This window comes from Phalacrocorax carbo, chromosome 3, assembly GCF_963921805.1.
Source record: "Phalacrocorax carbo chromosome 3, bPhaCar2.1, whole genome shotgun sequence".
Classification (NCBI taxonomy): domain Eukaryota; kingdom Metazoa; phylum Chordata; class Aves; order Suliformes; family Phalacrocoracidae; genus Phalacrocorax; species Phalacrocorax carbo.
The window spans coordinates 123,088,697-123,115,798 of NC_087515.1; the positions used below are offsets into that span (position 1 = coordinate 123,088,697).

A 27,102-nucleotide genomic window follows, 5' to 3' on the forward strand; every position below is an offset into this window, starting at 1 on the left:
TGGATTTGTGGATTGATTACTTTTTTGCTGTCCCTGACAACTTATCTGTGTAGCACTACTGTTGGCTGTTCAATGGTTTCTGTCCAATATAGAGGGATTTGTATTATTTTTAATTGTTTATTGCAAAAGTACCTAAAGAGCTGCTCTACTGAGACTGGTGTTTTACAAACACAAAGTAATAGATAGTCCCTGCAAAGCGACTGGTAATGATATATGTCAATTATTGTAGAATCTGCAAGAGGAAAACTGCTTTTCTGTTCTGCTTTTTGTTTTCTTTAGATACTGAGGATTGGATTTGGCTCACCTGACTTAAGGTGTCTCTATAAGCTAAGTTATTAACTATGTCTTTGCAGGATATCTAGGCATCAGCTGTAGGGTGAGGTTACTTGTTCTAGAGACTCCGTGAGTTGTATTGAGTAGGGGCCTAATCCAGTTTTCCAACCACCAGCATCCAGGGCTGCTTTAGATGCCTTAAGGCTTCCTCCTGGCCTCCAGCTGCCTCTGCAGGAGGCAACAGGTCTCCCATAGGGAGAGAGAAATCTACCTACAGATTTCCTCAGCTGTCCTGGGGCCTCTCAAATGCTGCTGGATGTCTAGGTTTAGGCAGCTCAATCAAGCCATAAACTTTCACTGCATACAATGGCATGGTCACCTGAAGTTAAATAAACTGAATGCCACCAGTGACAGTTTAAATACAAAAGCCTGGGTTACTGGATTAGACTAGAAGATAATTCTGATAATGGGTTTCTAGGAACAAACTCCAGACTGATTTCCGCCATCCCATTCCCCCCTCCCTGGCTATTTATTTTTCCTTTTTCATTTAGTGTCCACACTCAGCAGCAGCTGAAGTGCAACAGTGAACAAACATTGCAATGTTGGAAGTTGAGCTGTTCACCGGACAGTTTAACACATTTTAGCATCTTTCCAAGACTGAGAACCAGCAATGTCTTTAACTTAAGTCAACCATTATCCTTTTCTTTAGAGCAACCCCCATATATGTTTCTTTCAACTATATTTGTTTTGTTGTTACTCTTTTTTTTAGACACCATAGTACAAGAGGAAAACCAACTGAATTTACTAGGTTTGAATTTTCAGGTAGCAGTTCAAACACAGCTTAAGATTTTAACTGTGAAAAGAAAATCTGCTGTTGTTCTTTGGGTCATAAGACCCTGTACTGGAGGGAAATATTCCACTGTTCTGCAACTATATCTGGAGTGTTCAGTTCTGGGCCCCCCAGTTCAAGAAGGACAGGGAACTGCTTGAGCAAGTCCCGCGGAGAGCTACCAAGGTGATCATCCAAGGGACTGGAGCATCTCCCTTATGAGGAAAGGCTGAGAGACCTGGGTTTGTTCAGCCTGGACAAGAGAAGACTGAGGGGGGATCTTATCAGTGCTTGTAAATATCAGAAGGGTGGGTGTCAAGAGGATGGGGCCGGACTCTTTTCAGTAGTACCCAACGCCAGGACAAGGGGCAACGGGCACTATTTGGAACACGGGAGGTTCCACTGAAATATGAGAAAAAACCCCTTCCCTGTGCGGGTGCCAGAGCAGGGGCACAGGCTGCCCAGGGAGGCTGTGGGGTCCCTTCCCTGGAGACATTCACCCCCCGCCTGGACGCGGCCCTGTGCCCCTGCTCTGGGGGTGCCTGCTCAAGCAGGGGGTGGGACGGGATGGTCTCCAGAGGTCCCTTCCAACCCCCACCATTCTGTGATTCTGTATTTACTGGTTCATTAGAAATAGTTTCAGTATTCTCTCATACACTGTAATTGTGGCTGACAAGGAACACCTGAATATTTCTTCTGTACCAGTGGCAATTTTTTAAATGCTTAAAACTGTTTAATGGCAAATGTTACAAAGCTGTATGAAATTACCTTCTGTAGGAAAAAAAAAAAAAAGGAGGTGGCTTGTCACTAAAATGAGTCATTGAGTTGTTATCTGCCAGTGTGATTTTTATATTTAGACCTCTGGATGATCCTTTTCATATCAATTAATGATAGAATGATGGTTGACTTTTTACAGTTGGTACATCTCTGATAATGTCGTAAGACGTTGTTGACCTTTGTGAAGTTATAATGATACAATTAGGAATAGCAGAGAAGCGAGCTGGTTAGTGCACAGCTCTGGTGTCGGTATAGGCAAGCAGTGTTTGAAACCAAGATTTTGATTCATGAGTTGATTGATTTTCTGTTACAGCCTCCATGCAGTCACCTCAAAGCAGTCTACAGGTGTTAATGAAGTAAAACTCAAGAAACGTCTCCCAAGAGAAAACCAATATTTTCCTGTTTATATGTTTACAAAAAATGAGGTACAGGAAGGTAGAAAACTTTGCACGCTCTCCAAGATGATTTTTTTTGTTGTTTTTGTTTCCTGGTATCCTGGTAATCTGAAAAAAACTTCATGGGACTGGAGGTGACCTTTTGGGACATGAAACAGAGCCCTTTTCTGTCACAGGCAGCCTCATCATGTAATACATAATTTATAAACTGATCAAGGTCAATCTAAAAAACTAAGTGGCCATTATTATTCATTTTGGAAATCTGTTTCAGAACATCACTGCTCCGATGGTTTGACACCTTACTCTAATTACCAAATGACATTTATTCACGTGCAGCTAGTACATCCTTGTTCTTGTGCCAGCATGGTCTGTTAGCATTTACTCGTTCAGCGCTTTTTAAAAATCAGTTTAGGCCTAGACATCCTCAGATGTTTTTGGGCTAAACCAGCCAATCCTTTTTGTCTCCATTTCTTCCAGTCGTCATAGTAATTCCCTTCTGCACATATCTTCTTTCCACAGAGGTGCCTTTTTTTCACAGCTGCAGCCTGTCTCAGGTTGCTTCTACTTTTATGGCTAGACTAAACAAGCAGCAAAAAAGATTCTTTTAATAACCTCCTGGTTTAAGATGCCTATGATTGTTTAAGTAAACACATAATTCTATTTGAGGTGAAATGTCCTGATGTAAACACAAGTTAGAGTCAGTCAGAAAAAGCTTCATTAATTTCTCCATGCTTTTCACAGGTTTTCACTTATCCTGACACCTCTCTCTCTTTCAGCAACAATAATGTTTTCTCTAATATCATTGCACGGTTCCCTGCTCTGCCTGCAGAGCGCCAGCAGGGCTTAACTCCTGCCGTCCCATTGGCATTAAGAGCTCTCATGGGTACCATTCCTGAATCCTAAGTTCAACAGCTTTGAAGGGCTTCTGTCTGGATCCTTAACTGACATTTAGATGGGGTTGTTCACTTGCCTCTGTTACTGCTCTCTGGGCAATCTTAGCACCTGAAGCTCAACACTGTATGCCTGTAGCTTGAGGACTGGTTGAGAAGCAAATGGAAGGAGTGGAAGTTTTGCATCTGAATATATAGGTATCTAATCTCTCTTCTGACCTCTGCTCACATGTATTTGGACCATTTTTTGATTTCTTTTAAAATGTATTTGATTAAAACTCTGGCCAGCAGAAGTGTGTTATACTTGCCCTACGGAATGGATCTTTTATGTGTGCTCTATAAACATGTGCACCGATACCTGTAACACGATACTTCGGTGGCTCCTCATTACAAGAGGGTCTCTGGTAGCCCGAAATGGCATGTGACTGGTCAGTGAGGTGTCTAAATAATACTGGCAAGCTGTCATTAAGTAAGAATACCAGGAGAAATTATTTAAACTTATAGTTTTGTTTCTTAATGTCCCTAGAAATTTGTCCTAATTTTAATGTCTATTAGCTAGAACCTTTCCAGATAACTGCTGGAAAAATAGTTCAGGAATTTGAATTTCATAGAGTGAGTTTGTCACCCTAAAACCTAAAAGTCCTTTTCATTAGCCTTTTCTTTTTTTTTTAATCACACTGTGATTCAGACATGGAAGGTAACCTTTTTTGTATATAGTATGGGCTTTCTCACAGGCCATCAAGAAGGTCCATTAATAATTAAGATTGCTCTCATATCCCAGTTGTTTAAAAAAAAATTATCCAGGAGCTCAATGCTGCTGCATGCCGAATGCTCCGATGCTTATCCATTAAAAGTACTCATGTATTTCTCAATAATTTTAAGTTAATAAAACTGTGTTTCTACTTAAATACTTCAGTGCTTTGGGAAAAGGGAGAATAGAAAGCAGGACTTTTTTTTTAAAAGCTGATGAATATTTAGAGAAGAATCTTAGTTTTTAAGTAGGAGGATGTTCAGTGGGCAGCAATAAAATGCTGTCCTTTGCTTTATGAAGTTGGAGAGGTTAACTAAAACGTTCTCATATAGAGAAATCATAGATAAATGTAGATGTAAGATATGAAACTATAAGAAACTAATTGCTGTATTTTAATTTCATTTTCTAGTGTTTCAGTCTCTGTGTCATTTTGGGGACTAAAGAAAACCAAACTTGTCAGATGAATATTCTAAAGGGCAAGTATTTTTAATCAAGTGATTCAGTGTGGATCACAGTTAATGTGCTGTCTGCTCAGTGGGTCTTAGTGAGATTTCTGGGATATTTCTAAACAGTAGCATGCTCAGGCTGAAAATGAGGCCGCGCTGAAATTAGTTAAGAGTATTGCACTCTTCATTGAGTGTTCAGTGTGGGTGGGATATTACTCAAGATATTTTGGGGCATACTCCATACATGCGGTTTGAAGATTATTTGGATTTGGAGATTCATCTGTGTAAAATTTATGAAGTCTCTTTTAATGATTGTCTGTCAGACAGAAAATTTCTTGAACATTAGTCTGAGCTGCTTGCTCTTCTCTTCTCTTTCCATGGTGGAACAGAAGCTGAATATGGAGAAGGATTAATTCTTACTTTGGCTAGAAATGGCAGTTCACAAACCTCAGAGACAATCTGTTTGAATGAAACACCCTAGGACCCAATATAGACTCTCTTAAGGAATTCATACAGTCTGTATTTCTCGGAGGTCAGTCATTAAGTTGTAGATCCGCTAATGGGGAACTCTGATCACCCGATGAAGCTGACCAAATACTATCTGAAAAAGAGCAGCTCTCTTAGCTGGGAAAGTGTTTCAGCTGCTGTAACATGTAAGAGGTCTGATCCTATGAAAAGCAACTGCTGCAGGCTAGGCAGCATACCCCAGGGCATCTAACATGGCCGTGGAGGTTGTGTCTGAGCAGTCTAGCCCCACCATCAATATCACAAAATTTGAAGTTACTATAAGGTCATATTTCTGTGAAAAAGATCATGGAATGTCCTGAGTTGGAACGGACCCACAAGGATCATCGTGTCCAGCTCCTGTCCCTGCACAAGACAACCCCAAATTCACACCATGTCTCTGAGGGCCTTGTCCAAGTGCTTCTTGAATATCGCCAGGCTGGTGCCGTGATGCCTCCCTGGGGAGCCTGTTCCAGGGCTCCACCACCCTCTGGGGGAAGGACCTTTCCCTAATGCCCAGCCTAACCCTCCCCTGGCACATCTCCCTGCCATTCCCTCGGGTCCTGTTGTTGGTCACCAGAGAGGAGAGATCAGCACCTGCCCCTCCTCCTGCCCTTGGGTGGGAGCTGCAGAGCACCATGAGGGCTGCCCTCGGCCTCCTCTGCTCCAGCTGAACAAACCAAGTCACTTTAGCTGCTCCTGTATGGTTTCCTCTCTAAACCCTTCTCCAACTCCATGGCCCTCCTCGGGACACTCTTTGGTAGCTTTATACCCCCAATGTCCTGCGGCGCCCAACGCTGCCCACAGCAGTCGAGGTGAGGCCGCCCCAGCGCGGGGCAGAGCGGGACAATCCCCCCCCTCGCCCGGCTGCGATGCAGGGCTCGGTGCCCCCCAGGGCACGGTTGCCCCCTTGGCTGCCAGGGCACGCTGTTGGGTCGTGTTCAACCTGCCGTCGGCCAGAGCCCCCCGCTCCCTCCCCGCAGAGCTGCTCCCCAGCCCCCCGTTCCCCAGGCGTCTGTACAGCCAGGGCCGCCGTGCCCCGGGTGTGAAATCTGGCACTTGCCCTTGTTGAACTCCATACGGTCGGTGACTGCCCAGCTCTCCAGCCTGTTCAGATCTCTCTGCAGGGCCTCCCTGCCCTTGAGGGTGTCAAGAGCTCCTCCCAATTTTGTGTTGTCAGCAAACTTCATTAGTATTCCTTCCAGTCCTGCATCCAAGTCATTTATGAAGACAGTAAAGAGTACTGGCCCCAAAATGGATCCCTGCGCAACCCTGCTAGTGACTGGCCGCCAGCCCAGTGTAACCCCATTTACTATGACCCTCTGAGCCCGACCTGTCAGCCAATTGCTCACCCAGATACTGAACAAATGTACTAGACAAAGGTCCAGTATCAAAAATTTGTTCAATACCCTGTGGCCTGTTTTGAAAAGGCACCAGTCTTTCCTCCCTTTCTTTGGTGACCACATGGATTTGTAAATAATCAGGAATAAGTAGTTTCTAGTTACATAGTGCATAGTTACAGGGTGACATAAGAAACATCACCTTTGTAAAAAATAGATTGTTTTTATATATTTCTCATACTGTAGGATTGCATGCTTTCTTAGGCTTTGTGAGGCACCTTAAATGTACTTATTTTCACAAAATATAGGTAGGGTCTTTATCTCTTAATTCAGTAACTTCATAATGGTCCTAACTGCTTGTGTACTTTGGTGTGCTAGTGCTTTGCCGTGTGTTAATGAGCCCGTATAATGAACAGCAGAAGTTCAGAGCAGCAAATTCACAGTCATTTGGCTCCTCCCTGTGAGATTGCAGAGAATGAAGTTTGGACGGGAGCAGAGTTTCTTGCAGGCATTGGGCGCTGATTGGCCCCGGGCACCGCGGCTGATAACAGCTAAGAATAGCACCGGTATAAAAGCCCCGCGAGCAGCACAGCTGCCCTGGCATTGCCTCCTCGACTTCCAGCGAGGGAGGAGATGATGTTCTCCAAGTCCCTGAAAATATGCGACCAAAGCACATTCTGCTGCTTAATTCCACTTAACAATTAACCCATCAAATAAAGACACACGCTGAACTCTCTGACTCGTGGGGGAAGTAACCAAGTTCTACTTAAAGAAAAAAAAAAAAAAAGACACAAACTGAAGGAGAGAATTTCCAAGCAGGTTTTCCCAGCAGAGCATGACAGGAGGGCTGGGGGAATATCTTTGGAACTGCGCCTGCAGAATATCTGTATTTTTATGTACAAGAATGTTGTGTATATCCTCACGTAATCACCCGTATAGGGAGCATACTCCATGACAATGGAATTCTGGAATTCTGAACACTTGGACAAACAAAAGTGGTTTTATTTGACAATGGTTTGACTAAGCTGGCACTGAGGAGTTCAGGAGTCTATTTTTAGCCTTACTGTTGACTCTGAGGAAATCAGGTCACTTCCTTGCATTTCTGTTCCCTTTTAAGCTCTGCTTTTCTTCTGTTTTAAACTGTAGAATTCGGGGGAGCAGTGACTTCAGTGGTTGATTGCGTTGCAAGATAAACCTTTGGATGTCTGAATCACTTTGGATGAATAAAGAAGGTGGACACCTGTGTTGAAGAGCTCCCCTTTTAAAGTCTGGCAAAAGTTATATTGGATTGAAACCAGGGTGTCATCAGGGAAAGCATTAGGGACTCTTAAAAATAGGTGGCAGTATCAGCCCTATCAATAGTAAACTATTCTCTCATGTGTTAATTGCAGTTGTCCTGAGTAGTCCTCTGATTTTCATGAACATTTTCACTTTGAAATTTGTATGGCTGGATTTCCTTTCAGTTTTGTTATAGTATTGTAATTTTTTTCCTGGTTTATAATAATATACTGCAAGTTTTATAATATCCTGCAAGATGGACAGATGGCCTGGCTAACTTGCCTCCAGTTTCGACTCAATACACTTAATTTTCTGAAAAGGTCACTTATAACTGCTGAGCCATTTTCCCTTTCACAAGAACATTCAATTACCTTTTTTAATTGAGAGAGATCTCCTGGCAAACCAGATAATTGCAGAGGTTGTTGGTTTGGTAGCTCTATAGACTAAAGTCTTCTTTTTCTGGTCAGGAGACCCAGCATGAGCAGTGGTGGTGGAAACTGTCACACAGTGGCTTCCACCTAGTCGAGATACAGAGCTGAGAGCACACCTACCTCACCCTTCTGAACTCTTCGCCTTTCCTCTCTGAAAGGTAATTTTCTGTGCTAACATGTAGCCAAGAGAGAAGCTGAGAGTCTCTTACTGGTGCCATCCTCCACAGGGGGATTCAGGCTTTCCCTCAACATCGTGAGATACCTTCATATATATATTTATGGATTAGGCTGGCATCAACTCTCACGTCCTGCTTGGGTAGGAACGGGCAGAAGGTGCTAATAATGAGTAAAGGGCTCCGTATCTCATTAGCACTTTTCTAACTGATGTAGGTCTCCCAGGAAAACATGGTCCATTTTCTAGAATTGTATCACAGCTGTCACCAAGGTCAGAGCAGCAAGGCTGCAAAGACGGCTCTGTGCTTTGACTTTTCGGTGATCTATGTTGCTTCCAGGTATTGCAGCTGGTGACCAAAGGCCCACGTCTTCCTTATAAAAGTTTTACCTGCCATGTGCACTGTGTTCAGGAGAAGGTGAAAAATTTTTGGAAAATTATCTGTGTAAGAGGAAAGAAAATCTTACAACTTCCTAGTTAGACTACCCGGTATTTCCAATTGACAGACTTGAGACACCACCGCTATTCAGACTCTGCACTCAGAGCTGAATTCCATACTAAGTTTTACTTTCAGTCATAAGCTAAGCTCTTCTTTAAGACTTGCCACCACCCTCTTTCATTTAAAGATGTGGGATGCAGTCTCCGAAGTCCTAAAAGCCTGCACGTGGCAGTCACCTGTGCAAGTCTACTAACCTGAAAGTGTAGTTGCAGCAGGGGGGTTCGCATCTGTGCTTAACCACGTTGCTCTGATTCATCCCGGTTGTCTGCATTAACTCTGCAGTGGAAAGGGTCCTCAAGCAAAGAAAAATTAAAATGAGATATCACCAAGTCAAGGTCAGGTGCTTCAAGACATTGAACTCTTACGTTGAAGAAAGAAGGGAAAAAACACCCAAACAACCCACCATTCATATAATAACAGCTTGAGGTGATGTGCTAAGGAAAGCGAGCTTGTTCACTGGCAGCCTTTGTGGAAACTTTATTGCAGAAGTACCAAAAGGTGAAATGAAAAATGAATGAGGGCAACCTTGTAAGGAGAATGGAAGAGTTCTACAGTTCACTGTAAGGCTCAAGGTCAGCCAGCTGCATTATCCCAGGCATACAGTGCTGCCGTTGATGAGGTGGACCATACCGTATTCAGAGGTTAAACTTTGCTGCCATAAAGATAGATGTAAAGGTGTTGATCCCTGCTATGTCATACTGAACAAGTGCGGGTTTATCAGGGAGCCAAAAGCCAGAAGCCCTTTTCTTAAGCCAGCTAGCACGTACACCGCAGAGGATCCTGTAATCCGCTGCGCAGATCCGCGCACGTAACCTGCTGTGCAGGTGCTTTGTGGCTTCATCTGGCACAGTTAAATGTTACTGATGCCAACATTTGAACCCATGGGAACTAGTCTGAGTCATGAGTAATTTCAAACTGAGTTGCTGAAGGCTTCATCTTTTAGAAATAATGTGCATCAGAATACAGAAAGTAATTTCTACTTTCAGCCAAATTGTTTGCGAAACAACAGAGTGAAACACAAATGTATCCAGCAAAATCAGTGGCAATTGTGTGTTCTTTGGGCCTTATTTACTGGGGAGAATTGAAACCGAGCCTCAGATCTGCATGAAATGTACATGCTATTTTGAACATTTTCTGTAAATAATAATTCAGAAATGGGGATTGGAGTAGTGTGTTGTGTCCTAGTCTTTTGCTTGGAGGGATTTAATCCCAATTTGCATGTACAGGCTTCAAATCTAATTAATTTAGACTTAATTTATGACAAGAAGCATACCAAGAAATGAATGGAAATAATCTAAATAGGGACTTGCGCTAAGAACACCTGTAAATTAAGACAGGGGTATGCATCACTCTGTTGCAGACTTATAAGTAAAATTATCTAATTTTAGTTCGGTCACAGCAGTGAGTCAACAACAACGGGTACATCACACTTACCTGGTGGTGTTTCTCTTCAAAACACCTAACAGTATGAAGGATTCCTTTTGAATAGCACGGGCTGAGGATATCTACATTCCTCCTTTCCTCAGCTCCGTTATCCTCATAGCCCACAGTTTGGGACAATCTGTAATTGCCTCCGTTGCACCTCCTACAATACCACTTTCCAGAGCAGTCTCAGTCCCGTTTGAAAGCATCTTTTGTTCTTAATTGAAATGACAGTTTTGGAATGATAGCAAGCTACAGAAATAAAGGAATAAACTGCTGCCCTCTAGAAGCCTCTCTACTGAAAGCAGCATTAGGAGATGATTTTGCACCTTCGAAGTGCCACTTCCCTGTGAATGGTTAGCCGTGACTGTCTCAACGCGAGCGCTGAGATAATTATCCATAATGAAATCCCTCTTCACGCTGAACAGCGGTCGGTTTTTCTCCTGAAGTTGTTAATGCTTATTAATGTTACAGCAAAGTTTGCTACTGCATCTAGGTTAAAACAGAATGATATATAAAAATAATTTCATGCTTTTGGACTAGAACTTGCTTTGCGAAACTCCTGTCTGCGCTGATTCTGGTGATCCACTGTTCTGCTAAACTGCTGAGTTTCATCCAGAGACCTTGAGAGCCAAAAGAATGCATTTTCATAACAAAGTAAAGGGAGCTGCTGTAGCTCATGTCTCTGACAGATTCATAATGTTTGGGATGGATGCAGAGCACGCTGTCTAAAATTTGCCAGTTAAGGGGACTGCAAAGTTTTCTGGCCTAGATTTTGCCATCCCATCCCATTTCTTGGGACATTCAGGCTGTCTGCCTGTTGTATCACTTGATGTCTTTCGTTCCATGCCCTTGAGTGTGGGAGAATTTATGAGATGCAACAAAATCACAGTTCCTCCATCAAACCAGCAGGTTTTTAGGCATTGTACATCTCTGGAGTCGAGGGAGAATAGCTGCTTACCCAACCTTGGTGTGAGGCTTATGAGAAAAGCTTTGTATGTCCTTGCATGTCTTGTACGTCTGGGGAGGGGAACATGCAGCCTGACCCCAAATATCTGAGGCAAATCCCTTTTGATTTTTCTGAAGATCAAACAAGGACTTGATAGTGATGCATTGTAATTCAGAAGGAAATTAAAACTATTGGATTGATTCCTTGCATTTGTTAACTTGCTAAATAAGCAGCACATTGAAGCTACTAGCACGCAGTAAATGTCGTTGCAAATTGCCAGTAATTCAGAACTATCCCTGGAAGATATATTTTTGTAACCCGTTCAAACATGCTGGTTTATTACCTGATTGCTCCTTAACTGTGTTTTTTTTTAAAGTCAGTTAAGCAGTTAAATAACTCCCAGGAAAAATCATAGCCCCAAATGCCATTTGCTACAGCTGCACCAAGATTTTACTTCTCCTTTTCGTTCATAATGGAATTTTTTTCCATTTTACCTGTCATATAAAACTTGTAATGCCCCGCTCTCGCAGAATGAGCTGGGTGGTGGCACCAAGCGAGCACCGGGGGACTGATGGGCTCTTTGCCCTGATCCTTCTTGGTAACTCAGCAGTCTGCTGGAGAACTCCACGATAGAGTTACATCCTGGATGCTTGGCCTCTGATTCACCCCTCGGGGCAAATCTTTGCTGGAAGTGAAGCTTGGATCAGAGCTGTGAAAGCTGATAGTGCGTCAGAGTTCATCTACAATAAAGGTCTTATGTGGAGATGTGATGATTCCTTTTCTGAAGCTGTCCTCTTCTTTTATTAATGGGATGACGTGCTCACATTCATTTATATATCCTATAAACCTCAAGCTATAATGACTTGGCTTATGAAGAGTTCATAATTCAGTGTCTGATGTTCTTGTACGTAACTCAAAGCCTCTGCTACTTCTGACTTGTGCGTAAATGATAGGCCAAACTAAGCGACTCATTCTTTGCAGTAAAATGAGAGTGTACTAATTATTTATCAGTATCTTGCTCTTAATTTGGCTGAAGAAAGAGCTGATTTCATGACAGAAAGCAGAGCCGTGCAGACAATAGTAACCATTATAGTCAAAAAGGTTCCACCTAGATGTAAGTGATAAGTCAGTTTTATATGACAGCAAAGCAGTAAATGCATGAATAGATTCCTGAAGTAGTACAGATATATATATTCCCTCCTACTCATGGCTTCCTACAATGCTTATCTTAAATCAAGCATTCAGAATCTATTTTTAAAAACAGCATTTATATGAACAAGGACTGTTTTGCTTGGCCTTTTCTAGGGGTTCCATAGGGAGATTTTTGAAAACCAGAGTTTACTGGAATTCCAGATTCACACTGCAGCTTCTGTAGCCTCTGCGCACCCCATATCAAGTCCTGGAGCAGGGGAGGGGTGCAAGGTGGGGCCTCATGGGTGAAAGCGGATGGAGAAGGGGCTTTCCGGGGACATTGCTGCCCAGAGCATCTTGAAGCAGATGGAGCCTGGCCCGTTCCTGCTGTAGTTTATATCTTGGTCAGGATGGAAATGGCTTCAGGGTACCTTAACTCCCGTTCTCTGTATTGCACAGTTTCCCTTCTGCTTTGCTGAGCCTCAGCACAATGATCTTTGTCTTGCAAATTAATTATAACACACCACCAAACCCAGACAGTGATTGGGAAGGAAGGATTTAAGTGTTTTGACACTTTGAGTCTCTACTGAAATTGCTACATCTAGAGTTTAACTTTCGGAAGCACAAGGCATGCACAACTTCTGAAGTGGGAGATGACATGTACATAGAAATCAGTCACTAAAGCCACCGATTCCTTTTACTTAATAATTACAGCGGGATTTGTCTGACCATTTTAACATCTTTATCTGAGCTTGTTACCCTGGGCTCCCTTTATTACCAGTGGAAAAAAGTAGGCACCTCTAGAGCACAGTTTTTCATTCTAAAATAGGCATCTAAATAGGTCACACGCATCACATCTTGTAAGTGCTGATATCTTGAATGCTGATTTTATTTAAACATTTTGGTTTAGCATTAGCGGCATTACCTCCTCACCATTCTTATAGCTGGCAGTATTTTCTCTTCCAGAGCTGGTACACACACTCCTGTGATATAAATTGTTCGAGGCACTTGCCTATATCAAAACAGCATTTTCAGTGAGGCTGGAGCTACAGGTAACCTCAGTCAAGATGACCCACTTCCCATTGTTTTTAAACAATTTGCTAAAGCAAAACAATTTTTCAGCAAAACCAAAAGCTTATAGTCATGTAGTTGATAACATGTTGTTTAGGGATGCGTTTTAGAGATACGGTGACTACACTTAACGTTTTCAGCAGACTTTTGTAACTGTAATATATAATTACAATGCAGTGATTCTTTTTCCCGCATGTAAGTACACTTAGCCCATGTCCTTGGAAGTTTGCCGGTAGGCCTAAGAATAATTATACTATGAATGTTTGGTAATTAATATGCCTAGTCCAAAAATTACATGTAAAAATTTGAAATCAAAGAAGTAATAATACTTAATTCTCTTATAGTTAACCTTCCGGTTATTTGAATGAGTGCTAATTAGATCTAAAAACCATAAGCACACTTTCACACTAATTGTAATGTTGATTATGTTGTAATTACAGTTGCAACAGCATAATGAGATTTACTTGTTAACCCTTTCAGTGCTTCATGGAGTGCACACAAAACAGCTGTCGCAGGAAATTCCTGTAAGGCTTACCCAAGAGCCACGGAGACGTTGGCTGCTGCTGCTCTGGATCTGTGTCAAATGCCTGGGGGTCACGGGAGGGAATTAAAGATCATCACAAAAGCGCACAGCTAAGCGCGCTCTCATGAAAGGCGAGTGTTTGATCATGTCAAAACCATACCCAAAAGGCCATTCCCTGTCAGAAGGGGAAGGTAAAACTGCTCGTGTCGGGTGGTGTGAGCAGCCAACAGGCTGCAAGCCCCCAGAACAGGAGCAGAGGGCAGGGGGGCAGAGGTGAGGGAAGGGCAGGGGGCACGAAGGTAGCCAGTCCCTCCAGGCAGTGATGGCAGTGATGAGGAGGTCCCAGCCAACGCCTTTGCCTTTGTCCGCTCTCCTCGCCCGTGCCAGCACTCCCTTCCTCCACACCTTTTAGCTGTGTCAGGCCTTTCTGTCACATGCCACCTCTCGCTTAGGGTTTGTGTGTGGCGACCTCTGAGTCACACAAGGAATGCAGGGCGAAGGAAGGGAGTATAGATGACGACAGTCATCTATAAAGCTTTCTTCCACACTCCACCCCAGCGTATCATCGCTCTGCAATGCCCCTGCTACAACCAACACCCCAAGGAACACATTGAGAAATAGTTACAGGACCCAAATACTTTATTTTCACAGGGCCCTGAAGCTCTTCATGCCCCTGCGTAACCCCATTCCCATTCCCCTGCTCCTGAACTCCATCAGGAGCGGTGACACCGCAGGTGCTTTTCTCACCTAAGTGTATTCAGTTTCAGCTTCTGTACCGCTTTGTACCGCACACAGGGGTTTTCGCCGAGGCAGAGCTCTGCTTTTCTGCACGCTCCTTGCACCCATGCAACAGCCAATGCGCAGGGTGAAGAAATTAGGCTCTTTTTTCCTTACCGTTCTTAGCAATGACAATATTAAGATTTTGACACCTAGGAGCAGGACAAGGACCCTTCCAAAATAAAGGAAAAAACATCACTGTTGCCTAAAGCAGTGAAACCGGCCTGCTGTGGACCTTCCCTCTTCCTCTGTCACTGGTGCTCCCAGCTGTAGAAGAAGGGAGGGAACAACAGGAACGCTGAAAACGGGGAAGAGCAGAATTATTTGCTCAGAGACCGATCCTGCCGTAGGTACCAGGAGCTTGTCTCCTCCCCTGTGAGTTAACCCCACCCTCTTTTTTTATACTCTGGGCTATTTTGGGCAGGCAGTGAGAACTGCAGCTCTGACAGATGAGGATACTGTACCAGAGCACAGCAGCACTTGTTGCTCTGAAGAACTACATAGCCGTAACAGGGACTGCTTCTCTGCTGCCTGCCTTTTTTTTACTGATATTATTTATTTATTAGCCACAAACTTGTTTTCTCTGCTGGTTTTGAGCTTTATCATTACAAATGATGTTTTAAAAGCTTTGTGAGAGCCGTTCAGGAAGGAAGCCTACCTGCTGTGCAGTTGAAACCTCTTTTTGCTGCTTAATAGCGGGAGATCAGCTGGTAGCCTTGGGGGTGAAAAATGACAGACTCTGTTCCTGCTAATGGGGAAGGAAAGGACCCTGAAATCGAGCTCTTTGTGAAGGTAAGTTGCACGGTGAACTGGACACTGGTGTGACTCTCGGATCAGCTTCTACTGAATAATCCAACTTTAATTTTCTGAGCGGAAGCGGTGCTTTGACAGCCTGTTATCTCTTGCACACATGTTCACACTGCTTTCTTCTTTGTGACATTAGAATTAGGTAATGTTGTGGAGGGAGGGTCAGAGTTCCTGTATTTTAATGTTATTTCTTTCCTTGTGAGTTTGTCCTGTTATTCTTAGCTTGCTGCCTACAGTGTACTGTATCCTAACTTTAGCCTTTAGGGTGTAGACTTTAGGATTTTCACTAAGAATCCTGACTTCCCTCTCTGTTTTTGAGAAGAGAGCATGAAGAGCTGAGAGGTACCATGATTTGGTACCTTGGCAGAGGCTGTCATGTCTGAAATACTATCATATCATAAAACAAGCAGAATTGAGATAAGCTGGCAGTCTCCTGATTATTTTGTGCAATAGTTTTTTCCTAAGAAAATGAAAACTAAATCAGTTTTTACTCTCAGTTTCCTCAGCCCAAAGCTCATTCTGATATTATACAAGGGTAACTAAGAACAGAAACAGTTTTAATGAAAATATAGAAAAATAAGTACACCTATCATATGGTGGGATTTCAGAATCTTTCAGATTTGATACATCTGTTGGTCTTGGGCAATGAAAATCTTACCATGAAAATCAGTGGCACAGTTCAAACCCATTACACATACAACCTTATTAATAGCAAACTTCATGCAAACTCTGTCCCAGTGAAGAGCTCAGATATTTTGATGTTCAGAGCATATTTCAAAGCCACATCCAGGCTGAAATCCGCTATGCCCATACAAAATGCAGGTGTTTGGTCTCTCCGAGCCTAAACCATCCCTGTAGATTAATAGGATTATTATAGATATGTGGGAGTTACATCAGACCCTTTGCAGAGTACCGAATGATTGGGAAAGCAAATTGCAGCCCCCTCCTTCTGTCAAGTTGAGGGTATATCATTGCTTTGTACTCCCTGTACTTTGTACTACTGTATTGATGGATAATTTTGGGCTGTAAGTTGAAATGTCAGCCACATCCATGATGTGTCTACACAGCCTCTTCACGCATCTTCCAAAACCAGTAGCTTCAGGTGCAGCCTTTCTGACTGAGTCAGCATCAAGGTCTTTCCCCCTAGAAAACAGACTTTACAAGAACTGATGGTTCATAAATGCCCAGTAGATCCTTTGTGCAGAGCTTAATGTATTAGAATAGACCTGCGTGGGTCCATACATCCAGAAACCTTACCTCTTACAAGCTGTTTCTATCAAAGTGAGTTTAATGGAGGTGTTTGGGAGCTAAATAATGGCTTCGTGGGGTTGACTGGCACTCTGTCGTCACAAACGTATTCTGGAACGCAAACCTTTGGCTACTGGTTCGTTTTAGTGCCCACACTATTTTATTGAGGCTGATACGGATGTTTGTGATATACGGTTCTTTGCATCAGCTGTTAAAGTGAAGGTCATTGCCCAGATTCATTGTGTGAACCTCTGGATCTGTAAGTTACTGGAAAAAATCTGCACTGCGTTCAATTGAGCCATGCTGTCACCTGAAGATTTATAACTCCAGAAAGAACATTTTTAGTAATGTGACTTCCTGCATAATGCACATGAGAGAATTGCGTGGAGACTCTCACATAAACTCATAATTTGCAGAGCCGGAGCAAAAGAATTAATTGGTATCTTCCTGAGGACCTTCCGTTTAGGTTGAAAAACTGCAATTCTTAATGTTTTGGAGAGGTGCCATTAATTTGATTAAAAGCCTAAAAAGTTGTATAGTAAAGCATGTAACCAGAGTATGGAAGTTGGAAGTAAAAAGAGAATATCCAAACAAGAAACAAGCTAAAAGTTGAAAAATGGGAGAATATAAGAGAAAGATGAACAGGTGAAAACTTCTCTGGAGCATGACATTTAAAATAACTGGATATTAGTAAGGGGAGATAAACATGAAGGCTGATCCAGGAGAGAATCTGCAAAGGAGAAGGCACTTACTCTGCCTGTTTTAAGGCTGGAAAGAACAGAAAGGTTCTTCTGGATGAGTATGAGGTACTGGGGCAAGTGACAAATCTAAATATACAAATCTAAATATACTGGACCACACCTGGGTCAAGTTCTAGTGGCAGGAGTTGTGGGGTCAGTGACCATTTCATCATTTGGCTTTTGTGGAGCTAATACTTATTCAAGGAAAGGAGTTCTGTCCTGCATCCTTGAACGAACACACAGCCAGAAAATGCAGAGATCAGTGAGAAAAATGTAGGGCAGTAGACGTGGCCTGGGGAAAACCGTATCTTCCACAAGCACAAACAAACCAGAAAGGGCTGTTTTTCACCAGCCGTAGAGTCTCTAATAAAAGCAGTTTCTGTCTCAGGTTAAAAAAAGAAAGGTGTTACACAATTGCTCTATTTCCTTTTTCTATTTAACAACCTGGAGAGCAGGAGCCTCAGAAAGACAAGTAGAGGGATGACTGTAAACAGAAGAGCCGCGCTGTAACCAAATGCAGGTTAGCTGTCTCCTGAGCCGTGCAGGTAGGCTGGGCTCCGCCAGGACACAGCGACCTGAACTGCTACGGCACAGACAGGTTAGGTGGTTATCGCACCCGTTCGTTATCATCCCCGCTCATTTTACTCTCTAACAGTGCCCTAACCTGGATCTTTGAGATTTCTTCTTTTGTGAACAAGTGTTTGTTCTAGCAAGATGCTTATTTGAGGGTGAAGCCCCCCCAAATCTGGGGCAAGATGCAGGCAGATTGATGGTGAGAGCGGGCAGAGCTGAGGAGCAGTGAGGTCCACTGGTGAGATGGTGCTGCCTTCATCAGATCTGTGGTTGGTGTAAGCAGGCCTTTTGTGAACACTGAAACTCTCCAGCAAGAATTCCCCCTCTAAACTTGTTTGAGAAGGAATTGGAAGAGTCTGCCAGAGAGAAAGGCTTGATACCCGGTAGCGCGAGATGCTGGCAGCAGCGGCTTCGGGGAAGTGAGCACTGAGAGGCAGCGCTTGCTCTGAGCTTAACCCAGCTTGTCGTAACTCGGGTTAATTTTAATTCTTTGTGTGCTGGAGAAGCAAAGTGCTTCTGTATAAATGAGACCCTGATGGAAGATACATTTAGCTTTTTCTGGCAGTCTTGCACCTGTATACTTGAACATAATGACTAAACTGAAATGGTGCTCTTTTTACGTACAGACTAATAAATCCAGATTGGAGGATCACAGAACTTTTATGGCTTCTTTCTGTTTGCAGTGGAGGCAGGTGTTTGGGTGTACATTGCTTGCATTTCACAATTAGAGTAGTACCTAATATTTAGAAAGTTAATTTGAAGGGAGATAGGGGGTATACATGGGAAACAAAGCACGATACAGACAGGACCTGGGATTCCAACTGTCTGTTTGCATTGGCTGGGATGTGTGCAGTCCAGAAAGAGAGCAAACCACAGGAGTTGTCCAAAGTAAATCTGATTTCAAAAGTCTTCCTGTTTTAGAAATACTCTATAATAAGATATAGAATAATCCATGTTTCTGACAATCTAAAGACAGTAGTATCATCATGGTTGTAGGAGAATGCGTACTGAGCTGGCAGACAGTCATTTCTGCAAGGAGTCATTGTGGTATGCAGTGATTAATATTCTGGGTATGTTCATCAGCTCAAGTTTCCAAGAGCGTTTGCTGAAGAGGTGTATAAGGCTTTACTTCACAAAGTGTTCAACCACAGTCACACTGAACACCCATCTAGAGAAAACATGACGGTGCTTGCAAATGTAAGAAGCAAGAGACCTCTCAAAGGCCTTGAGCTTCCACGCGCACTGATTCATACGTATTCCTGTCTGCCAGCTGAAGGCATACAGGCGTAAGACACACCGAACGCCCTCAGCCCATTCCTCCCGTTAGGAGCTGAGTGTTGTGCACAGCAGTGGGGTATTTGCAATGTCTCAGGGATACGGTACCAGCCGCTTGCAGTCATTTCTTGTTAGAGGATTATCACAAAGAAAAGAGGTTAGTCCTGGTACGCTCACGGTCTCAGGGAGCAGCAAACAGCCATGCCAGGATCCTGGGAGCCCTTTGTCATCTCCAATGGTTTCATTTTGGAGAGTTTTAGGTGTCTGTTAGGAGTATGTTTAAAAGCGATGGCCAGATTTGGCACCCAATTAGCTATCCCTGAATGAATCAGTCAGGCAGAGAGCCTGGCTGCCCAGGACAAAGCAGTCATCCTGCTGCTGTCCTGGCCCCTGTCAAAAGCCCAGGAGTTGCTGCTCTCGGAAGGGTGTGGCTGCTCTTCCCCTCTCCTTTGCATAGAATTATCCCAGAAATTATCACAGGGAGGTGCAAGATTTTTATGCACTCTGGGATTTCTTTTTGTGCATCTTCTAGATTGCTTTTTTAAAAGTTTTGTACGCTGAAGAGTGATTTCAAACTAACCCTGGTTTGGATTTTGGTGAACTGCTGCAACATAGCCTTAAAGGAAGATATCAATAAAAAATTATACTTCTGGTACAAATGATTGTTTTCTGCTATTAAGGCTTTTGTGGTTTTTAGGTAACAGAGTCATTCTGTTAAGAAAATTCATTTCAGTTTCAGAATTTCAGGGTTATCAAAGCCAGTAATAGCTTTACAAACGAGGAGAAAGAACTTGGCAGGAGCCTTTTAACCCATTATAACAATACAGGCTCTGTAATTTATTTGTAGACTGTCCTTGAGAAGCATTTAATGATGAGTAGAAATCACAATCAGATCTGGAAGGTACAAAGTTAATTTCTGTTTCTTGAGAAGTGTGGGTATTTTGCTGGGTATGATGGACCCAGCTTTTGGCTTCCCTAGAAAATCATTCCTCTGTTCAGCAGAACTTTCTAGGTAAAGAGAAAAGCACAAGGAAGAATAATGATACTGAAGCATCTGGTTCAACCTGTCTGGTGCTCCAAGACCAACAATAACATTTTTTTGGGTCCCTAGTCATGTGGTTGGCCAAGCCTTTCGCGTTTCGAGAGAGACGTAGCCACCCTACGACGCAGACACGTACAGTGTGTGCAGCCTCTGACACTTTTCAGCTGTCACCCTGGAAGTGGCGTGAGCATGGGGGTTTGTTATGGACCTTGCATTTTTCATCCATTCAGAGCTGTTGAGCAGATGATGGGCACCATGGTTCATGTCTCTTCCAAACTTACTTTGGTGAGGCAGCGTATGATTAGCAGCGTAAGTCTCCTCTTCCAGGGTACTGGCCTTGTGAGCAGCGTTAAAGTTACCAAACTTACAAGGTTTACTGGTAATCCAGACACCAGCATACATACTGGGAGGAAAATGGTTTTACAAGGTTTGTGTAAACATCTATATATGTGTTTCATAAGCTCCAGCAAGGTGACTCAGGTATTTCCGTGTAATTCTGGCTCCGTTCCCATCTTGCTTACATCTTTTCAAATCAGGATTGACTGAGTTGAAGCCCATAGTGTTCACGCATATATATAAAAAGGGCACAAGAAGAGGGTCAGGCCTCCTAAATTTGAATCACAAATTAATAATAACTCCACTACAGACCCAGTTAAATCAGGGAAATGCTGCCTGGACTGATAGTTACTTCTCTGGTCTTTTTATTAAACATTTTCAGTGAAATAATAAAAAGAATAGAATCATAGATTCTAAGGTCATCAAGTCCAACCATCAAACCAACACCCCCAGGCCTCCTAAACCATGTCCTGAAGTGCCACATAGTCAAGGGAAAAACATCCATCTTGGCAAGATCTAATTTTGCTTTAATCTTATATTGCTAAAAGAAAATAATTCAATAAATTAACAAATAGCTGCCTAGCAAATGTTTTAAAATTACAAGTTGCTTGTTTTTCTTTGTGATGAAGAAAAACAATACTTTAAAGAAGCTTTATCCTGAGTTATACAACCCAGAGTCTGTATGTCTGCATGTCTGTTTTCTCTCTGAGCATTTGCAGATTTTGTTTTGTGTCAAGACAAGTGCCTCATTGGTGGGAATATTAGAGACGGGCAGTGAATAGTTTAAGCAGGCCAAATTTATAAAAGGACTTGGCAGGGTTATACTCACTATCCCTGCCACCTTGGACCTAGTCTGGAATGCCTGTAGGATTGCTTGGGAAACTGGATCTCAAGTTAAGGAGGGATTTTCAGCTGTGTCTTCTTCTGCCTGAATTCATGATCTAATCATTAGTTTATGGCTAAGGGTGAATGACACCCTTGTCTGCCATGGTTTGGGTTTTTTTCCTCATATAAATGTCTGTGACTACTTGCTTTTTGTTGAACTTGCTAGTATCAATACATATGTTAATTGTAGTCAAAACATCTGATTAAAATGCAGGGGCCCATTTTAAATGGGACCTATGACAGGACCCAAGGGAATGGTAGGGAGATGTGCCAGGGGAGGGTTAGGCTGGGCATTAGGGAAAGGTTCCTCCCCCAGAGGGTGGTGGAGCCCTGGAACAGGCTCCCCAGGGAGGCATCACGGCACCAGCCTGGCGATATTCAAGCAGCACTTGGACAAGGCCCTCAGAGACATGGTGTGAATTTGGGGCTGTCCTGTGCAGGGACAGGAGTTGGACTTGGTCATCCTTGTGGGTCCCTTCCAGCTCAGGATGTTCTATGATTCTATCTATGATTCTGAATTCAAATGCTTTGTTGAATATGCATAACTTTATTTCTTTAAATGTTTTTAGAAATTGGATCCATAATTTGAATGGATAAGACTTCAGTAACATTCAGGATGGGTCATATCCCATGGCCATTAAAGCCAGTCAGGCTTGTACTGCTGAGTTCAGCGGCAGCAGATTTAGGCCAGCTTAAGTCTATTTGAGGTCTTGTTTAAACTCCACCTACTAACTCCTTTATTTATTCCAGCTTTTTGAACTGCATAGTCAAATCAGGTAAATACAGTATTTTAATTCTACCATGAAGAATTGGTGATATTAATAATTATTCTTGCTTGTACTTACAAATAGCCACCGGTATGCTTTGGGCGCTCTATGTTTAGCTGCAGATAGCTCTTTTTCCATCTCTGGCAGCACACGTCTCATCAGGCTCAGAGGTTGTTGTGTCATGGTTCAGCAATGACGGTGAAGCTCCAGTAAGTGTCCCCAGGAAACTTTTATCAGCAATATATGGCTCTGCAGCGGCCTTACCAGAACAGCAAATGTCACAGAGATCGTTTGACATAGCGTCCCAAAAATACACAGGGATCCTTTCCAAGAGAGCCGGTAGGAAGTACATCTGCCTGTGCTCCAAAGTTAAATGTTAGTATCAGTTCACCTGGCTATGCCAAATATGGTGAAGCCTTGATGGAAGGCTGTGCAAGGATCACTTAGGAAACATATTGATCATCACAGCAACATTACTTAATGTTTGTTTGACACCAAATTCTTCAAAATCTGGCAGATATCAGCAAAATAATCCCTCAATGCTGCAAAGAGGTAACATAAAGACAAGTATTTCCATTTTGCAGGTACTCTTTTTAGTAGAGTCAGACAGATGTTAAAGGTCTGTGAGTTTGTGTGTTAGTTTTACACATGAAGAGAACAAGGTTTCAATGATACTTTTTTCTTTTTTCCCCAGCAAAGGCTGAGTCAAAGTCACAGGGAGAATCAGTTGCCATAAGGAAGGGCAGATTTTGTGCTGGATTCATAATGTATTCAAATCTATAAATCTTATGTGAACTAGGAAATCAGAGCAGGTACCGAAAGTGCTAGAGTAGGTGCTCTGGAAATAGCTACAAGTGGTTTGTTTGACACAGTAAAGTTTAATGCTGACAAAGTCCAAAACAGATCCTTATTCCCTTGCCTTCCTTGCCCCTTGCTCTCCCCATCTGTTTGCACTTCTGTATTGCTGACATGCAGTAAAACTCACCTAGATGCGATAACAGTGATATATACGTACATCTGGAGCTATGAGTTAAAAAAAAGCTTTGATTTGTGTAGGTCTGATGTGTTTAATCAGCACCATGTATTCCTGGCATGATTTTGTATATTAGACTTCAGAGTTGGAGATTATTACGGTGGGACAAAAGTCATTCAAAATGTATTGAGTTGCGCTTTGAAGGTCCAAACCTGGTAATTTTATCTAATAATACCTACAGGTAGAACTTTCTGTACCTGATTACATTTACAGCGTGCCCTTACTGTTTGCTGTGCGACTTGATTGCAGGTTCACACATAAATGTAGAGGAGGCCCATAGGTTGTTCTCTCTGACAGTGTTAAATTAAATGATGCATTATAAATGAGTATTATTCTGTCCCTCTCAACAATAGTTTCATAATCTACCTTTTAAAGTGTTTATGGCTTCACCTTTCTATATGTCTCCTTTTTTAATGATGGTGTTTGCTGTCTGAAGTAGCTCTTCTGTGATGTAACACAGATTCCTCTTCGATTCAGCGACCCTGGTGCACCACAGAAATTGCGTGGCTACGCTATTGTAAGAGAAGATGCGCTAGAAAAGAGACTGGGACACGAAGCACCTGAGATACACTTCTGTAACACACCATCGCAAAGTTCTGACCTGTTAAAATGGCTCCATGTGTTGTCAAAATCCAAATCAACACATTTTTTACTCTCCACTCAGTGTTTCAGCACTTTATCTTAATGCAGAGCAACAGCCACAGCTCCCACCAGGTGGAAACTCTGATTACTTATTTTTTTTGTCCAGCTCTAATCAAAATATGAAAAGGTCCTGCCATGCAAATTCTGCAACATGTTAAGCTCAGTAATATTTCTGGGTTACCACCCAAGTCCTTGGGAGGCTTTATTTACTTTTTTGCTCTTCTGCCTCCTTCCGTGACCTTAGGCATGTTATTCAGGCTCTCCTCACCCTAATAAAATGCTGATACTAGTCCTTCTCCACCAGATGTGGACACATTGTGGGAGCAGGGAACATTCTTCACCCTTATCCTCAGCATGGCATCCTGAACACCGCTTAAAATAGAAAAGAAATATATGATGGGATCAGGTGTCTGATATAAAACTGTCTCCTGACAAAGTATATTGAAAATCTCAATTTCCTGGACATAAAAGAAATCAAACCAAAGGAAACCGGACATTTGTCCGCTCTCAGGTACAGGCTGTTGGGTGCTTTATTAAGTGTCTGGACATGAGCTCTAGCGCAGAGTTTGTGCAGCCGTGTTAGTACCGTGCTGTGCTCAGCCAAGTCGTGGTGTGGTGGGGAGCTCGGTTTGAGCTGCCGCCCGCAGCAGTTGAGCCAAAGCTCCTTTCTGCTGGCACCCTGTCCACGCTTTCCTGCCCTCCTTTTTCCTTCTCAGGATCTTGTAACTTCTGTAGTGCCTTCTTTTTCAACTCCTCTGGTTTTTCAGCTTGTTCACACAGGCATTCAGACTCACAAATCTGTACCAGTGTCCTAATCCCCGTGATTTCTGTATTGGTCCCCAGAGTACCCTGGTTTAACTTCTGCCTAAGAGGTATTGTATATCTGGAGCTTGGGTGCTTCTCCAATATTTTCCCCATGCACCCTATTGCCAAAAGACATTGAAATAGCTCCTTTATATGTATTTCTGGCAACTCTGCATAAACCTGAGATAAAGCACTAATTGAAGTGTGTTTCAGGAGGGTTGTGTCATAATAACTTATTAATGCCTCTGTGGGACAGTAGGAGTCACACCTGTCCCTGCTACAGCTACTTTGGCATAAATGACATTACGTTAAGGATGAAGTTGTTCAGATAGTGATAATTTTCCCTTCTAAATCCTCATTCTTGATAATCACTAATTTTGTGTGCATAGAAGGTGACAGAAGCCCGTTGCATTTACCTGTGTGTGTTTGATGCAAAAATATAATAAGAATGTTCAAAGCCTGATATTCAAGGCCACAGCTGACTTTCGTTTACTTTAAATGCTATAAAACTTGAATTTCACACATTTAAAATTTGCAAATATTACATATGGGGATAGTAATCCCCCCCTTATGTAAGTCAGGCTCTAAAAAAGCAATTTCTTGACTATTTTTGTTGCTTCCCTTGCATTTATTGGTTTCCTCTGGACAAAGGAAAAAAATGGCATGACTCAGTTCTCCATTCACCATTATTTCAGATGTTAACTCCTGTCCATGATACTGAGAATGGAGTTTACAGGCAGAAGGAAGATTGCTTGATTTAGGTATGGCTTTAATTTCTCTTTCAGTTAACCATGAAGATACCAAAGCAGATAGAAATTTTCTAACTTCTGCTGTTAATAAAGACATATAACTATAATGCTCTACTGTTTGGAAAAGGGCTAATCGAAGAATCATAGAATAATAGAATGGTTTGGGTTGGAAGGGAGTTTAAAGATCATCAAGTTCCAGCCCCCCTGCCATGGGCGGGGACACCTTCCACTAGACCAGGCTGCTCAAAGCCCCGTCCAACCTGGCCTTGAACACTTCCAGGGATGGGGCATCCACAGCTTCTCTGGGCAACCTGTGCCAGTGCCTCACTGCCCTCATAGTGAAGAATTTCTTCCTTATATCTAATCTTTTCAGTGTAAAGCCATTACCCCTTGTCCTATCTCTACAAAGTCTTGTAAAAAGTCCCTCTCCAGCTTTCTTGTAGGCCCCCTGCAGCTACTGGAAGGCTGCTATAAGGTGTCCCCAGAGCCTTCTCTTTTCCAGGCTGAACAGCCCCAACTCTCTCAATCTGTCTTTATAGGAAAGGTTCTCCAGCCCTCAGAACATCTTCGTGGCCCTCCTCTGGACTTGCTTCAACAGGTCTACACCCTTCTTATGTTGGGGGCCCCAGAGCTGGATGCAGCACTGCAGGGGGGTCTCCCCAGAGTGGAGCAGAGGGGCAGAACCCCCTCCCTCGCCCGGCTGCCCACGCTGCTGGGGATGCAGCCCAGGGCACGGTTGGCTTCTGGGCTCTGAGCGCACATTGCTGAGTCGTGCTGAGCTTCTCATCAGCCAACACCCCCAAGTCCTTGTCCCCAGGGCTGCTCTCAATCCATTCTCTGCCCAGCCTGTATTTGTGCTTGGGATTGCCCCAACCCATGTGCAGGACCTTGCACTTGGCCTTGTTGAACTTCATGAGGTTCTCACCCCCAAAGAGCGTGTGCTGCTGCAGGCTAGCAGTGGAGTTCAAAGTATGATGAGCTAATCCATGCTGATACATGCTCTATCTCAAAGAACATTTGACAGCTAAGCTCAACAACTCTCTGCACTTCAGAAACGGTAGTTTGGAATAGGATTTAAATGTTCAGCAGTTGCTTTTTTTTTCTTTTTTTTTTTTAATCTTAGTAATAAAACACAGGGTGATAATAGAAGTTCTATAGCCTTCCTGGATGCTGATACCTATTAAGTGTACTTATACCCCAGTTCTGCGAAGGAGGCTGTGCAGGCTGCTCCGTGCTTTGTCAGCTGTCTCTGAACATGATCCTCTTTGCAAAACTTGGTCCCTGAGAGAAAAAATACAGGCCTTTTTAGAGCAATTCTGAAGCACTTTGCAGTCATGGTCAGCACTTTAGAGGTGTAGAAGCTAAGAAGTGGTGGCCTTGTGCCAGGAGGTCCAGCAAGAACACCACTCCAGTCCTGTGCTCCGTCTTATAGGCATAGCTCTTGTGTCTTTTGGGTTTTGTACAGCACTCAGCACCACTGATTCAGTGTTTGTGTGCCACACCTGCTTAGTAATTCATATTAAATATTCCAATAATAAATACACAAATTATGCTGGTCACAGCTATGCTTTTTCATTTTTTTCCATTGCTATTGGTAGGGAGGAGTCAAGGTTTAGATTATCTTTTGTCTGGCTATTTTAAATGCACACAGAGCTAACGTGTTACAACATTGGAAAAGATTTAGAGAATAATAATTTTAAGGCTTCAAAAGTACTTAAGATTGCCATCGTCAAGGCAGTCTTT

The 27,102-nt window shown here is 42.9% G+C and overlaps 1 protein-coding gene across 3 annotated transcripts in view; it reads left to right on the forward strand.

Moving 5' to 3' along the window:
• The window catches only part of CLIC5 (chloride intracellular channel 5), a 93,349-nt gene that overhangs the window by 16,840 nt on the left and 49,407 nt on the right, over positions 1 to 27,102 (forward strand). The window contains exon 1 of one of the 3 annotated variants that reach the window (XM_064448199.1): positions 14,909 to 15,250. The exons of the other annotated variants lie outside the window; for them this stretch is intronic. Within the exon in view, the coding sequence (XP_064304269.1) occupies positions 15,188 to 15,250 (63 nt within the window). The 5' untranslated portion in view covers positions 14,909 to 15,187. Of the gene's footprint in view, positions 1 to 14,908; positions 15,251 to 27,102 lie in introns of those variants that run through there. 3 annotated transcript variants of the gene reach the window in all.